General features: G+C 43.6%; 2 protein-coding genes across 2 annotated transcripts in view; one reads left to right on the top strand and one right to left on the bottom strand.

Moving 5' to 3' along the window:
- Positions 1–5,421, top strand: part of SPG11 (SPG11 vesicle trafficking associated, spatacsin) — a gene marked incomplete at its 5' end in the record, with an annotated part of 35,562 nt that extends 30,141 nt beyond the window's left edge. Inside the window, 5 exons of the mRNA XM_084532166.1 lie at positions 305–473; positions 1,180–1,268; positions 1,792–1,947; positions 2,140–2,291; positions 3,020–5,421. Coding sequence (XP_084388292.1) covers positions 305–473; positions 1,180–1,268; positions 1,792–1,947; positions 2,140–2,291; positions 3,020–3,200 — 747 coding nt within the window. The 3' untranslated portion in view covers positions 3,201–5,421. The remainder of the gene's footprint in view (positions 1–304; positions 474–1,179; positions 1,269–1,791; positions 1,948–2,139; positions 2,292–3,019) is intronic.
- On the bottom strand, positions 4,828–15,147 carry EIF3J (eukaryotic translation initiation factor 3 subunit J). Its single transcript, XM_084531781.1, has 8 exons — positions 15,006–15,147; positions 14,820–14,923; positions 10,511–10,568; positions 10,156–10,247; positions 9,555–9,669; positions 8,359–8,517; positions 7,245–7,318; positions 4,828–5,901 (listed from the first exon to the last, which is right to left on the bottom strand). The coding sequence occupies exons 1-8, from the start codon at positions 15,028–15,030 to the stop codon at positions 5,770–5,772; spliced, it is 759 nt and encodes a 252-aa protein (XP_084387907.1). The 5' UTR covers positions 15,031–15,147; the 3' UTR covers positions 4,828–5,769.
- Between the last annotated feature and the right edge of the window lie 1,516 nt (positions 15,148–16,663).

Below are 16,663 nucleotides of genomic sequence, written 5' to 3'. Positions count from 1 at the left end.
CTGTTTCATGGGTTTTTAGAAATCATAAAATAGTAAATATTTATAGCTTTATTGTAAAATAATTTGTTTTTAACATTTATTGTATAAACATTTATTTATAAATAGGTGCATAGCTACTGGATTTTTTTGCCTGACATAGCCCAAGTGTAATATTCCCATTATGTCTTATTGTGGAGAAACCTCAAAGACTGTTCTGATACAATTTTCCAAAAAGTGATCGTTACAGAGTTGTTCGTGAGTACTAAAATGTGAATGAAAACATAAGCTTTTCAAATCTTAATCTGATGTTCCTTCATTTGACCAGAGTGGGACACTGAAGACAGCTCTGCTGGATTACATCAAGCGTTGCCGCCCGGGGGACAGTGAAAAGCACAACATGATAGCCCTTTGCTTCAGTATGTGTCGAGAAATTGGAGAGAATCATGAGGCTGCTGCTGGCATACAGCTTAAACTCATTGAATCACAGCCATGGGGTGAGTGCAAACTGCAAAAACAAGAAATATGAGTTTGCATGTACTTTAGTACGTCAGGTTGCTGCTGTCTGCACCACACAGTTGACTGAAGGTGCAAAACTTCTGAAGAATTAAAATGTACCCGAATGTTCTGTATGCTATTATTGTTTAGGAAGGAAGGCACAGTGGGCAATTGGAGTTTGGATTGCTTGTGTTTTCTGGTAACATCCATTAGAATTCCACTGGCTGGAAGGAAGGTACTGTTCTTGTACTCAGTGGTTTAGCTGTAGGTTTTAACAAAAAGTGTATATATAAGTGTTGACATTCTGTGCAAAGTAACTCACATCTGACCTTAGTGAGTTCTGTACAGCTGGGAGAGTGCTGTGGAGCATACAGAGATTCCAGTGTGGAGCAGTTAGTCAGTGCTATGTCAAATGCTTTTCTGAATTTATCTGATAATAGTTAGTGGTTGTATCTACCACAGATGTGTGATTTGGATTTATTTTCAGTATTCAATCACAAGATTAGGTTCCTGCAATACCTTTGGCTCATAGTCAAACAGGTATCACTGCTCCTTTGCAATTTTTCAACTTTTTTTTAATATAAGAAATCTTTTTTGCTGCTTTCTGAAACAATAGGAGACACAGACTTGGTATCAGGAAGTATTTTATAGCTTATTTTGTCACCTGTGTAAATAGTAAGTTTTTGCATTTTTTCCCCATTTCAGAGGAGTCTCTTCAAGATGTTGCGAATTTAAAGAAACTGCTGATGAAAGCTCTGACTCTCTTTATTGATGCAGCAGAAAGTTACTCTAAGGTAAAACAACATGAAATTGTATCACTTCTATGCAACACATAAGGAGTGAGCTGAACTGAGAGAACAAAGAAAGCTGCTATAGGGAGGATGTGCAGAATCCCATCCCAACAAAAATTAAGCAAGAAAAATCTCTTGATCTGTCATTTCAGCAGTATCCCAGCAGTCTCAGTAACACTATTGTATCAAAGAGTTGTATGGGGTTCCATTTTAAGACTTCTAACAGCTGGGATTACAATTAGATTCCCTGTTTTAGAGGAGTGACCATGAGCTTAACTGCTTTACTCTAAGGACGAGTGAGAATAGAACAATATAAAGAGTGTTTAAGAACTGGTGTGGTTAGGATGATGAAAGTAGTATTTGCAATGAGTGAACCTTTATTTAAAACTAATGGAACATGATAAAACTGCAGTGATCTACAAGAGAAAATACTAGACAACTCTGAACACATTGCTTCTGTCAGCACTGTTTATTGTTTTCCTCTAGAGACGTACTCCAGCAGCTTGTGTTTATTTTTACTACCTAGGACTCCTGCGTCCGACAGTCCTTGCGCTGCAGTCGGCTAACAAAGCTGATAACCCTCCAGCTGCATTTTCTGAACACCGGTCAGAGCACTATGCTGATTAACCTGAACAGGCAGAACCTGATGGAATGCATCGTGTCCTTGCCTAGATTCTATCAAGTAAGCTTTCTCATCTGTTTTCTTTTGAAAATGATTGCTTTAAACAGCAGGTGCCTAAGCACTCTGCTCCTGTGAGTATAATGCTCAGAGGTAGGTCGAACTGAAGATGTAGAATATTTAAAGTATAGGAATGTTTCTGTACAAAAGTAAACTCTTCCAGCTTAGTAATTTCAGCATCTGTTCTCCCTGAAGGCAGCTATTGTGGCTGAGGCTTACGAGTTTGTTCCAGATTGGGCTGAAGTTCTGTATCAACAAGTGATCACCAAGGGAGACTTCAATTACTTAGAAGAATTTAAACAGCAAAAACTCCTGAAGCCTAGCATATTTGAGGAGATTGCTAAGAAGTAAGTAGTTCTGTGGTCAAACTGGGAACTTTCTTTTCCACAGACTAGAAGAACAAGTTGCACGTTTAATGGAATGCAAGTCAGAGTATTGTTAAAAACTTTTCTGTGATAAAGTATGGCATATAGGGACCTGAGATCTATGTTCAGTTTCTTAAACATATTTTGGAAATAGCACCGGATCGATCATCACTGGCAGCCTTTGCAGTAGTTAAAGGGGGCTTATAAAATGATGGAGAGTGACTATTTGCCTGGGCAGATAATGACAGGGCAAGAGGGGAGAGTTTTAAACTAAAAGAGGAGAGATTTAGATTAGGGGTTCGGAGGAAATTCTTCGCTCAGAGGGAGGTGAGGCACTGGAACAGGTTGCCCAGAGACGTTATGGATGCCCCATCCCTGGAGGTGTTCAAGGCCAGGTTGGATGAGGCCCTGGGCAACCTGATCTAGTGGGCGGTGTCCCTGCCCACGGCAGCAGGTTGGAAGTGGGTGAACTTTCAAGTCTCTTCCAACTCAAGCCATTCTAGATCATTTCAGCAGAATAAGTAGGATACCTTAAGGCTAGTCATATTGGAGTCATAAAATAAATCAGAGCAAAATGAACAGCCAAGAGAATCTAATCTATGTGTTGAGCCTCTTAAGAAATACTCTTAAGAGCATTAAGAAATGCTCTTGTAGCAAGACAATGATTATAAGGCTTTCTCCTATTTCAATTTTATGTAAATTATTTTCAGGGTTAAACAACACCCACCTACTGATGCTGCTCTGAAAAATCTGAAGAAATTGCTTGCTTACTGTGAAGACATCTATATGCACTACAGACTGGCTTATGATAACAAGTTCTACGATGTGGTAAACATGCTCCTGAAAGATGCACAGACTGGATGTTGTCTTAACGACATGCTATCAAACTAGAACCCATCCTCCATGAAGTAGAGACTGACTCTGACAGTACCAGTGCCACAACTTGCATGGTTAGTACTGATTCTTTAACAGATTATTTTATCAATTACCTGCTTGTAATGATATGCTGCTATGTGAAAGTAACTCCAGAAAACTGGTGGTGGTTGTAAATATTTAAAATGCTGATACTGTGTTAACCTATAAGCGTTTTGTATAATAAATCCTACTGTTTACAAAATACTCGACTACTGGCAAATACAGGCTGGAACCTCAGAGATCCAGCAGCCCTTTAGTTTAGGGGCGTGGATGATGGATCACCATAGGAAATAAGCAGAATTATCAGGCTCCTTTGAAAGTTTTAGGTGCATGCCAAGTAACCTATTGTTTTACATATTCTCTGATTCCCCTCTCATTAGCCAGTTTTTGTTTTCTAGCTTAAGTGCTAAGCTGAAAGGCTCATACAACAGCATGTACTTAACGTAGTTGCTACTGTCTTGGTGTGCTTAGACAGGCCTACTGGGCAGACAGTTGGTATTGAGGCCTTAAAAAAAGAGCTAGCAACCCAAGTATTTTGCCACTTAGATCCTTAGCGTAAGTTTAGAAGACCAGGGACATGTAACAGGGTAACACCTGAACAGTGCTTCACACAGCCATCAGCTTCTCTCTAATCCAAAGACTTTATCTCCTCCACAAGATGGGTGGGAGGGACCGTAGCATAAAAACAGCTTCAAAGTAACATCAGTCACATTAAGCAATGATACTGTGCTATCTCTAAATATTAAACATTATCCTAGCAACAAGGTTGCTATGGCAATTGTATTTTTAATTAGCAAAGGCATGCTAAGTTGGATTTCTAAGTCAGATTGGTATCTTAACAAGCTCCTTTTGGTTGCTGAACAGTCACACTAGCAACCTTTGCATATGGCATACTACTTGCATAGGGGTATATAAAGTCCAAGTCATAGCGCCTTTGATACACCTTTAATAAAAGATTAAGTAGCACAGATTATGCCAGAACAGAACACTGTATTTAAAATTCCAGTTCTAGTCAGTCTCATAAGACTAATTTAGAATAATCACAGCCAGCTCAGTCTAAGTTAAATAATGACTAGCAGCCTTTAAAGTTCCAAGCATGAAAGGAAATCCCCAGCCCTGATTAAAAATTTGGGACCACTAATACTGGGAAGCAGAACTCCTGCCTTGTAGAAGCACACATGTATCCTGTCCGTATTAGGAACAAACACGTGAGTAAGCCATAAATAAGTTGTAAATGCAAGACTGACTTCTTGTAGTATCAGTTGCCAGCTGGAATAGAGCTGCACTGCTAAGGAGGCTGCCCTAAGACATTTCTAAGGTGAGTACAAGCTACTGACCTCAGCACTTCCAGCAACACAGATAATTAAGTTCACTGTGGAAATGCAAAAGTATTTTGTTTATCAGCAGCAGCTGTACATCTTAATTTAAGGAAAGCTGTTATACAGGATTGAAATCTTGCACTTCTAACACCAGAGAAGCTGCAAGTCAGAGCAAAGTCTAGACTTAGTAACAAGAAACCACCACTATTCATCTCACTTTTGCAACTCTCTTCAAGTACTTACATTGTAGTACACTGAAAGAACAGGTCCAAAGACAGCTATAGTGAAGTCCTCACAATAGTGATTTTTATTAAATTAGTTGCTTTATAAAACATTGCAGATGTCATAATTGTTAACGTAACAATTTGCCCAACTGTAGTAACTGTTGCAGTTTGCTAAGCAAGTTTTTTTTTAAATGAAAGAAAATGGCTGAGTCATGAAAGATTTACCACAGCCCATGAGAGACCAAAAGGAAGTCTTATTTTTTACACTTACTTAAACCAGGCAATTAACTGTTAAAGAATACCCAACCCATACAGCTGCATTAGTAGAAATTTAGATGAATGGAAACTAAACTTCATACTCGTCTTTTTTTTTTTTTCCAAATAAGGCCCTCTTTCCTTGTTCTGACCCAAACAAGTGTTCTGTTTAAATGTCAAGCTTTGAAGTAGTGGGTATCTCAAGTGATGCATTCTATGTGCAGTATCCTTACTTTGAAGTTAGCAGTTTCCCTTCACAATATACTGAAAACCTCAAGCTCTAACTTAAGACAAAGCAATTGTAATACTAAGTGCACACCATGCCCTTGCTGCAAACTGCTTTTGTTCATCAAACAATTCATTCACGGAGCTACAGTTAAGGCCATGTCATTGAACTGTGCTGGTAATAATACTTTGCCTTGTTGAAATTCATTTCCAATTTAGTGGCTGTTACTATAAAAATTGAATAGCAACAATACCGTTATCAGAATGCTGTGCAGTAGTTGGTTTTTTAAAAATTTTATTTTACTGTAATTTATACAGTTTTTTAAATTTCTTCATTCTAACCCCTTGAGCACAAAACAGGAATCCCAGTGCTTTAGCACTGGCCTGACAAGAGTTAAACCACCAGCACAGAGATACTGCAATTTTGATTGTAGCATTTGGCAGAATTTAAAGAAAGAGAAGTTGTGCTACATGTTTAAGGGATTATGGGCAACAGAAAGACAATAGAAGGGGAGATAAATGTCACATGAAGTCTTCAAAGTCTTGTACATATTCTCCATCATATCCTCCATAATCAGCCAGGTCATCTTTCATAGTAGCCTTTAAACCACCTCCAGGCACAACACCTTTTTTCTTCTTTTTGGCTTTACTTTGCTTAAAAAGGAAGAAGAGCATGTTTACTTAAAAATCCACAGCAATTTGTCGTTATTTAAATTTGAGTGATGCCTCTTGTTTTTGAGGTATGAACACTTGCATCCTGTACTCGTGGTGAATGCACTATTGCCAATGATTTCTGCAGCAGCGTTTCATCCACAACACAATCTATTGATAGTAATGATTGAGTGTTCCACAGCTCCCTGCATCACCCATTTTACTGTTTTGTTATTCATCCTAGTTCACCTAGACTCTAACCAAGTAGACTAACTACACCTACTTTTAATTTTACAAAACTAAACAGTTATAAAGCTCTGCCTTACTGGATTGGTGTAGTTGCAGGATTCAGTGGCTAGCCAAACTTATTTACAGGAAAAGGAGAGAGCATAAGAACAGAAAATATACATACTTTTTAAACTTTTTTGGTTCAGTAAGTCACAGGCTTCTCTCCAAAGTGCAGTACATATTAAAGAAAGAGTTCATCATGTTTACCAACCTCTAGACTTAATGCAGTAACACTACATAAAATGTTTTGTATTCAAGTCATTCCTGTAGAGTTCCTATAGAACTGGCATAACAGAAGAACACCCGCCACTGAAACGCGTTGTATTTAAGAGTCCCATTTTTCATTTACAAGCTACTACTTACAATAATAATGCACTACCATTTGTTTTCTACCAATCCTTCGCTTTGATTTAAAACATACTGGAAAAAGCGTATTGCCAGTGATGTTTCTGTTTAATTTTATTGCTTTCTAATGATTCAACTAATACTTGAATTCCAACTGATCTGGGATTTTAAATTTATATTATAAAATACAATGTTATAATTTGCATCAGCAGTTAAACTATTACATCATCTTTAAAAACTTATTTTTCCTTGCCTATACAATTACTGTTCCTTCAGTTTGCATGACACTGCAGAAATTCCAGCTATCTGCTATTCAAAATGACAAACTTTGGTAAAGATTTAAAGTTACTTCCCTATATTGATATTGACATTTAACTGTAACTGAAGCTGGCTTCCATTTTCAGGGTATTGGCATAAGTCATTTTAACTCCAAGGCAGCGCAGTGTCAAATGGAACAAAGTTATCGTGCAGGTAAGATGCATGTAAATTAAGGGACATTTTGCCTCTGGTCTCTAGATTCAGTAAACGCCTGATTATCTCACACATCTAGGAGTATTTACATAGTTCTAAAACAGTATCCAAGACTATCATTTCATCTACTACTACATGTAACAAAATCAGCAGTTCAATTCGGCATTAGACCTATTTCCATTTTCCAGATCAGCGTCTTTAGCACATAATCTTATTGTTACAGAAAAGCGTAGAAGCCTTACCTTTTCTTGTTTTTGTTTTTCACTGCATAGTACTGTCAAAGAATTTGTGATCTTTTTCAAATCATCAATTTCCACTGCATTAGGAAAAAAAATAAAAATAAAAATCCTCATCACTATTGATTTTACAAGGCAGTTAAATAATTTATAATCAAAATTCTATCAAAAAACTATGGAGGTGAGCATCAATAATAAGTAAATACTGGCAATTACTTGATATAAAACAGCAAAATACATACTGGGTAATTCTGAGCCTTTTGATGACAACTGCTATTCACATGGTCCCTAGTAAGCAGCTTGAATGTTGGGGAAGGTAAGATTTTGCAAATGCAGAGTTAGCAAACACAGGAGCCTTAGTAAGGGGACATTTGAAACAAAAATCTAGCACTATGATGTAATGCAGTAAAATATGGACTGTTTTAGACACACACATGAAAAGGAGCGCTGGAATATTAATAATAAATTATCCAAGAGATGTCAAGTCCTTCACTTTACAAGACCTGGAATCCATTTGAAATGTATGTTACTAGCTTCAGGAAGCCAACAATCCCTGTATTTATGCAGCATTAAATAGTATCAAGTTACCACTTTGCTGAAGGACAACATGTGTACGGTACAGGAAAAGATCTCAAACAATGAATTCATCAAATACTTCAGCCTACCACAACAGTGGGAAAAAATTATTTCAGTTTCTGTGTATGGAATTCATGCTGAATTCCAGAACAATATATTTTGCAGTCCCTGAATTACATTATCTCAATTTTATAATAGTTTCCTTCCAAATTGCTACTCAAATTTTCCAGCTCAGAGAATCATTTATTTTCCAGAAGCTGCTTCAGGAGAAGACATTTATATCGGCAAAAGAGTTTACACTTTTAAAGTGCCTGTATTTAACTGACTTGCAGAATGGCTGTAACAGTACAAGCATGTGATCGACAATAAGGTTTGTTGGGCTGGAAATTGGATACTAGGTCAGTGAAACAGACCAGGCTAGACTTTACTTACTATAAACTGCATAGATTAATCTTGATTTACATTTTACTCTCACAGCATGTTTTCACATTCAACCCCACTACAATTTTGGCAGTACATTCTAGAAGTCTTTCACTTAACTTACATGAAATACATACGTCTCGAACTAACGCTTCCAAAAAACTGGCATAATGTAATGATTTTTCATATTGTGTAATTTTTTCTTTTAGTAGTTTGCCAAATTCCGTAAAGTCATCTTTTGAAGAGGGATTCATGGCATCTATTCCACAAGTGTTATTTACACCTGCAAGGAAAACCACAGGTTTTAAAGAAAACATCAGCTCTAGTCCCTAAAAGATGACACCAACAGGAAACAAGTAACCCCATTCACAGTCAATTCACTTCTGCTGAACCTTTGCAAAACTAAATCTGAGGTTTTCTCGCTCCCCATGGGCTTCTGCCAAACAAAAACTACCAGCCTGAGTCACTAACCTGGACCTGAAGAGGCTTTGCTCTAAAGCTTAGTCATTTGAAGCAGCTATTTCTGAAGCACTCTTTGCTACATGTAACACTTCTCCCCTTCCAGGGTCAGTGCAGAATTTAATTGGCCCTTCGCAACTGTTTTAAAGCAACCCCTCCTCCCCAAGGCACTGCACTCTTTCAGAAGATACACAGCAGAATTTTCACTGAGTAATAAGCCGAATAACCCACTTCAAGCAAAGAAGCAAGCTTTCGTGTTTGAAGAACGCTGCTATAAATCAGCGCCTTTGCCAGCTGTGTCAAAGCACAGAGCCAGAACAAGCTGCACTAAGTCTATTTCCAGCTACCCAAGGAAACGAGCGCACTCCAGTAACCGAGCTGCCTTTCTCGACATCTAGCTTACTACACAGACTGCCTGAAGTAAAGCCTGCGTGCGTTATGCTGCACCACACTTGCCCAAAGCCTCATCAGCCTGAAGTCTGCATTGTAAAGCAGCTAAGAACAGACTGCACTTTCTTCCTTCATATGCTCATCTTTTGATCAGAAGCATAACTTAGTCAGGAAATTCAGCCAGCCATCTTTTTCCTATACCATTCTAGCAAGACACGTTAAGGAAAAGCCCCTTACATTCCAACGATGGCTCTGCAGTTCCTGCAGTGAGTCCTTAGCACCAGGCTATGCTTCCAGTAGTTTGGTTTTAGAACCCACATTTATTTTCAGTAACACAACCTGCACGTGCTCTAACAGTCAAATCCTGATCGATCCCCTTTGCAGGATCCCTGCACAGAACTGAAAGCTTCATTTAGGGCTGCGCTCCTTTTGTCATGTTACAGTTGCATTGAGTGGGGTACAACAACTTACCAAAGGTTTCTTTTGCTAACTCAAGGTCTGACTCCTCTTGCAATTTCTTTAGCCGTAGTTTGTCTGCTAACTGTTCTTCTGGTGTAAGTTCTCTATGTTCCTCTGGTGCCTCTAACTGGATTTAAAAAATGTATACAGGGGAACATTATATTGAGCAGAGGTGTTACAGGAAATCATTTTTTTCCAGTGCCACTTGAATAGCTTCTGCCTGAAGTCAGTACACCTCAAGCACGTACAAACCTGAAAACCATCCCAATTAACCATAACAATGCCTATTATTTCATTTAATAAACTGTTCATTTTAACTAAGATGTGCCTTGCCCCTTCTCAGAAGTTTCACAACTGCATGTTTTACCATGAGGTGCATGCAACAGAAATGGAGATAAGCATTATTTCCATAACCCAATTACATTTCAGAGAAATTAAAGCTGACATCCCCCAGATGTTAAGTACAAGACCTAACTTTGTTTTATCAGACTACTCAAGGCCTTCATAGGTCTTGTTGAACCTCAAAAAAAAAAAAAAAAAAAAAAAGGAAAAATCAGAACAAACCCACCCTTTAAATGTATGATGTATGAGACCAAGAAGAAAAAGTAATTACCCTTTTTTTAAGCTCCTCTTGCTTTTTCTTTTGTTGTTTTTCTTTTTCTTTTATTTTTTCTGCTATTTTCTTTTTTTCTGAAACTTTGGGTTCTGTAAAACATTGAACAACATGACACTCGAGGTTTACCTTTTTTTTTTTTTTTCTCCAACAACCAGAAAACCACTAATCAAAGAGAAAGCGACAGAGCTCAGTTAGCACAATCTGTTCACAGAGGGAGTTAAAAGACAGGCTTTCTCAAAACCAAACCTGATCCTATTTGGAAAGTGGTTTTGATACTTCAGATACACTCAGGACAAAACCAGCGTCTTTTCCGACACCGCACACAGTGAAATGTATTCCTTTTAAGTCTCACCTTGTTTTATCTCTGTCTCCTTTGCTTCCTCCTCTTCCTCTTCATCGTCCCAGTTATCCTACAAAGTAAGTTTTAATTACGATGAATCTTCACAGGATTCTTCTACAGATAATTTTTACTTTTTGAGATAAACACAAAGAATGGGAGTTTACATAGAGCCTCTTTAAATGCTCGCGTATCCATTAATCTGACGTATTTGAGTTCAGAAGCAGGGGTAAGTCATTAGAGCTGTAAAATAAGGACGCTACTTTTGGGAGCAGAGCACAATGTTTCAGGAGCTACGAAGAAGGCGGCTTTTATTCAAAGAACTGCAAAGTTCCCGTCAACAGTTCGAAAAGCAAGGTCACAAGAGTCAGATCAACATCCCATGATGTGAAGCATGACTTTACTACAGCTCCTGGTACTAAACACTGCATGATACCGGGACGTCACCTGAGGCAGCACAGCCACCACTGGGAGCAGCCACGCTGAAAGCCACCCGGAACCCGCTGGCCACGGGGCTGTGCTGTGAGCAGGAGCGCGGCCGTGGGCACATGGGCGATGCGCGGGGGCATCCTGATGCAGGAGCTCCAACACGCAGCAGCCCTCAGACCACAAGCCTGCAGCATTTTCCTTAAGAGAAGGAACTGCCAGAACACCCTTCCCACAAACACATCACTGGAACGTTCTCCATCACATCCTCAAGAGCATTTTCGGAGCTCCCCAGCTGTGGTGCTCGCAGAGGTTCTCTGCTTTCTGTTTCCACCTTGGGCGTGCTCCTGATGGCCGCCCTCCCGTGCCCGGACAGGTGGCCCTGGCTCAAAGCAGCACACAGTTCAGGTGAATATCGAGGAAGCACTTCTCTAGAAGCGACCCGTTTCTGTCACCTGCAGACCTTGCAGCAGTAATCCCACAGTTCCTCCTGACAGCTGTCTGGGTAGGGTTTAGGGGAATACATTTTATTTTCCCAACACCACTCCAGCTTCTGCTGGATGACCCAACCTCCATATGGGAATCAATGCTCTAAAACTGATCTGAAGCTACATGCCGAGCACCACAGGGCACACACACCAGCAGTTAGAGCCAAGAAACCTCACAGGCGTCTAATTTTAGTTCCCTGTTTCAACTCAACTCGCAAGCTTAAAAGATTGCGTTTGACGAGGCGCAGCTCATGCAAGGATCGCACAGCCCGTCAGTGCATCACTGCGAGTAACCTGACAGACTGAGCCCTCAACTCGGTCACTTCCACCTCACGGCAGTGATGCAAGCAGCCACCCGAACTGCTCATTTCAGGGGCTGGCATTGGCGTGACACAAAGACTGAGACAGAAGAACGCAGCACGCGCTGCAATGTGCTGATCCAAGCAAGGAAGACACCCAGCCACCAGCTCACTCGAGTTAATTGGCACTTGTCAGAGACTCAGCTTCCCTTCCACATTCCAAGGACCTGACTTGAATTTGCAGCAGCATTAGTTCAGCTCGTATCTAATTAAGAGTTTGTTCCACCCATGTCCATTACTGCTGTACAAAGTTTGCTGCCCTATCCCCTGCTCCCTCCTTCACAGATGGTTTAAAATCAACTGCTCCCTACTGCAAAACCCTGCGAGGCTGAAGGCAGCCTGTCCGCTACGCAAAGGCACCAGGAGGCCAGAAAGAAACGCCAAGATTTCATTCCTACATAAGGACTTCCCCAGAGGACGTGCAGGCAGGGCCTTGCGCACCAGGACAGGCTCACACTCCAGGCCAGCGCGCGGTGCTGGGCTCAGCTCGTGAAGCTCTGGTGATGAAACAACACACAAACAGCAGAAACCAGAGGGCAGCGTGGCCACCTCTCATCCGGCACAGCCTCCCCCTTGTCTCTTAGGTGGGATTTTCAGGTGTCAACTTGAGCCAAAGAAGTCTCCAGCTGTCGGGGAGCCGCCAGCACGCTCCTGGCCGGCAGCGTCCAGACCCCGGGCACCCGAGGACTGCTCAGCCCAACAGCAGCGGCCTCCCAGCTGGGCTAACAGCAGCTCGCCTCTTCAAGCTCTTCTATTCCTGTCTATAAATTTCAGTGAGCTCTTGGAGGAAAAGAAAATTAGTACTGCATCTTTGCGCTGAATACTAAGTGATTCAAAAGAGGACGCATTGCACAACATAGCCACTAAAGCAGCTTAAAACTCTGAAGTATTTCAACAATGCTCATTTACACGTACATAGCTCAACTAAGGGCACTGAAGTCATCTTCCTTTTCATGGAAATAAACCTGTGATGAGAGCAGCTCTCACAGTTTCATATGCACCCTGAACACATGTTTTCCCCACTCAAAACCAAAAGACACGATTTGAGAACGACAGTCACTCCACCATTCCAGTTCCCAGTTGTGCCTGAGCACTCTCCTTCACCAAGGCTGTTGCCTATGTAACAAGCGAATTTCCTAGTTTTGGTTTGTTGAGCAAAGAATTGCCCAAGAGTAAATAGATGAACATTCCCTGGCAGGAGGCCCATCTTCTGGGAAACTTGTGTTCTGGGTAACGTTTGAGTTTTATTACTTCTGAAGATGCTAATTTTAAACCTGGGGAAGTCACCGTTTCCTGAACTTTAAGTTACTTTAAGTTCATTATCAAAACAGCTTCAGAACAAACTACAGAATCTGAATATCTAAAAGGCATTCCAAAACGTGGGATGCCTGCGTTAGGACAAACTACATGGAAAACACCTTGTGCTTGTATTTTAGACCACACAATTTTTCTTCTGCAGGGCTGACCCTGGCGAACGGGGTATCCAAACAAACCTAAGCTACCTCCCTAGCTCAGCTCTGAGATCTTGAGCGTTTGTAAGTACAAGCAAACTAAACCAAAACAGGACAGCTTTATCTGCTGGACGGGCCCTTCTCTCCAGATGCAGCTCCAGGACTAGAACTGTAACCCTTGAGAAAGGGGGAAGTAGCTGCACTCCTGGGGCATGGGGGAAAACCTTGTGCTTTTATTAGAGCAGCCCCAGAAAGCGCAGGTGTCTCTCGGGGAATGACAGCTCGCAGCCCAGTTCGCTTGGCCACATTCCATCACAGCAGGAAAGTTTCCCACTTTCAAAGAAAGGAGGAGAAGCAAACTTCACAGACACACTAAGTCTGGTATATTCGTCCATATGCACAAATATATAAAGATTAAATACAAATTTCTATACATAGGCCCGCTCTAACCACACTTTTTACAAATGACTGCAGCCACTGCACACAGAGATACCTCCGCTCCCTTTGCCTGCTGTAATGTGACATCGGTGATAACTGCAGGGTGTGGGCATCACCACATTCATGAAGTAAAATGGACAGCCTGTAACTTACAAAAAATACGTATTTTTTTAACAGATTAACTACTCTTTTCATACTACCTATAAAAACAAATACCCACCCTGAACTCCAAGGACAACTTGAGTCAGTGTTTTTCAGAGATTCTGGTAACGCAAGCACAGGCTGAATAACAAAACGAGCAAGTCCTCACCTCGTAAGCAGCAATTGTCTACTCCAAAAGCTTCATACCTGTGACCGCAATGGAGCAAGCAGGGCACCTGGTGAACCACCAGGAGATTGCCTGTCACAGGATCTCAGAAGCTGGATTTGAACCCAAAAGGTGTTCTCCAGTTTACCTATTTCCATTCCTCCTCCTTCTCTTTAAGCCCCTTCCTCATACATTTCCTGACATTCTTTGGCTCCCTGTCTGCACGTACGCTAGGCGCACCGAGGTTTGTGTCATCCCCCACCCAGCAACCTGGCTCGCTAGGGGACAGCTGGAACCACATGGAAGGAAACAAACTTTTACGGAAAGCCAGCTTCTGTAGGTATCAGAAATGAACATCCACACACTCTGACACCAATTCCACGCTGACATCGCTCCTCGAATGCACCAAAACCCAGTCCCAAACAGCGCCTTAAGCAAACATATGGCGAGCGACCTCCTGAAGCTGCCAACACCGCGGTGCCCGCAGCGCCTTCCAGCTGCGGCCGGGGCCTGGGAGCGGGACGGGGCCGGCAGGGCCACGCTGCGGCAGCCCGGAGCCTGCAGCCACCACGGCGCAGCCCTCCCCGACCCCAACCCGGGGGCACGGCACGCTCCGGGCTGCGATGGAGCCTCCAGCAGCGCCCAGAGCCCGGCAGCACCGGGGGGGGGTCCCCTTAGGGCCGGGCCCCCCCTCCCGGCCTCGCAGCGCCCCGGGGCCCGACCCACCCCGAGGGAGGCCCGCGGGCAGCGCGGCCTCGGCTCCCCCCGTTCCCCCCCTCGGCCCAGCGCCGCCTCCCAGCCCCGGGGGGACCGCGGGGACCCCCCCCCTGAGGCGCCCGATCCCGGCCGCGGCACCTTCACGTCGTCCTCCTCATCCTCTCCGGCCCAGCGGTCGCCGGCCGCCACCCCCGGCACCAGGCGTTTCGCCACCGGCTCCACCACCTCGAAGCTGTCGGCGTCTGTGGGGGAGAGGAGAAGCGGGTGAGCGGCTGAGGGGGAGGCTGAGAGGGGCTGAGGGGGCCCGGCGGGGCCGCCACCTACCCCACGAGTCCGCCTCCGCCGCCATCTTCGTGCCGCGGCCGCTCCGCAGGCGCCGTGAGTCAGCCCCACCACAGCCAGCGCCGCGCGGGGCACGCCGGGACGGCGGCGGAATGCCCGCCGGCAGGGGGAGCGGGCCGGGCCGCCATGAGGGGAGGGACGCAGCCGCCATGATGGGAGGGACGGGGCTGTGAGGAGCCTCCCCTCGTCATGGCGGCGGAGAGGCTCCTCACGGTCGGGGCCCGGCCGCCGAGCAGTCCCCGGTAGCTCCCCGGGGCTCCGAGTCCCGCTCCGGGGGCTTCCAGCCGCGGTCTCGCTGTGCTCGGGAGGGCTCCGGCCGCGGCGTCCCGCGCACTGCGTGAGGAGCCCCGGGATCCCACAGCCCCCTGACGGCCCTTCTGAAAGGGTTACAAAAATGGCAAAAAATAAAAAGATTTTACCGAAGGAGAAAAAGCTACCGTGTGTATCAATAAATTAATCTAGGGGTTACGGTCACATGTAGTCTGAATTTATTCCCTTGTCTCTGCTGCAGTGAAAAAACCCACACCTTCTGAAGATCCTTCACATATTAAAAATATAACAACACAATTCAGTCAGAGCGAGAGGCAAAGAATGAGGAGACGCCCACACATTGCCTGCCAGGGGTCTCCAGCTCCACAGGCTGTCAGGGTGCCCAAGCACTGAGACCAACTGGTTCTTACTGGGGTGGCAGCTGCTCCTTCCCTTCAGCCCTGTGGGGGCCGATGCGGGGGCGCAGCCACAGCCCTGCCTCGGTCCTCCCAAAGTGGGGTCTGTGCTCCTTGACCCCTCTAACAGCAGGGACAGGACTGCTGCCACCCTGAGGTACCTCAGCAGTGTCCCCCATACCCTGCCGAGAGACCCCCAGCACCGCCGGAGCGCAGCGCTGCGCTAGCTCGGATGGGGCCTTCCTACAAGAACCCCGCTTCTGGTGAAACACAGAAATAATGTGCAATTTATAGGTATATTTGAGATTAGAAGAGGATCAAGAGCCACAAAATCTAGAAGTTCAAACCTAGTGATGAGCCCTTGGGTTAACGTGGCGACACACAGCAGTTTTTCCACTTTGCTTCTTTAGAAAGGCCAGAGTTCCACCAGCCCTACCCCTAAAAAGTAATAAACCCCAATTTTTTTACAGTTATCAATACAATTGGTTAAAGACTCATCAGCGCCAGAATTAGGATGCTATAGTAAACCAGATTCAGTTTCAGTTCAGTCAACTTGTGCCAGGGGATTATACATTTTGGTTTATCGTAGGCTTGCAAACAACAGTTTGATAATTTTAAATAGCTGCAGGTAATTAATGAATTATTCACAGAGTTTTCATAACATTTCCTTCAGCAATGGAACCGCTTTGTTTTCTAATAGGCTTTCTCAGTATTAAAATTTGTCTGCTTCAAACATTATGCTCCCCATCTGGGAATAAAGGCACACGATGCTGTGACCCCAGGGACGAGGAGGCCTTTGCAGGCTGTAGCTCAGGACAGAGGATTTTGGGGGTGTCACCATGTCCTGCCTTGTGACGACACAACACGGCAGCATGTGCTGGCAGCAATGCTGCAGAACTTTTTAAGGTTTGTTGAGAAGCTGTCCAACAGAAAAAACGAAGCATGCTGCACATCCTAGGCATTTCAGGATGCCTC

Source organism: Aythya ferina (genome assembly GCF_964211825.1).
Source record: "Aythya ferina genome assembly, chromosome: 11".
Lineage (NCBI taxonomy): Eukaryota > Metazoa > Chordata > Aves > Anseriformes > Anatidae > Aythya > Aythya ferina.
The sequence above is the reverse complement of the archived record's forward strand: the minus strand, read 5'-3'. Positions and strand labels throughout refer to the sequence as shown.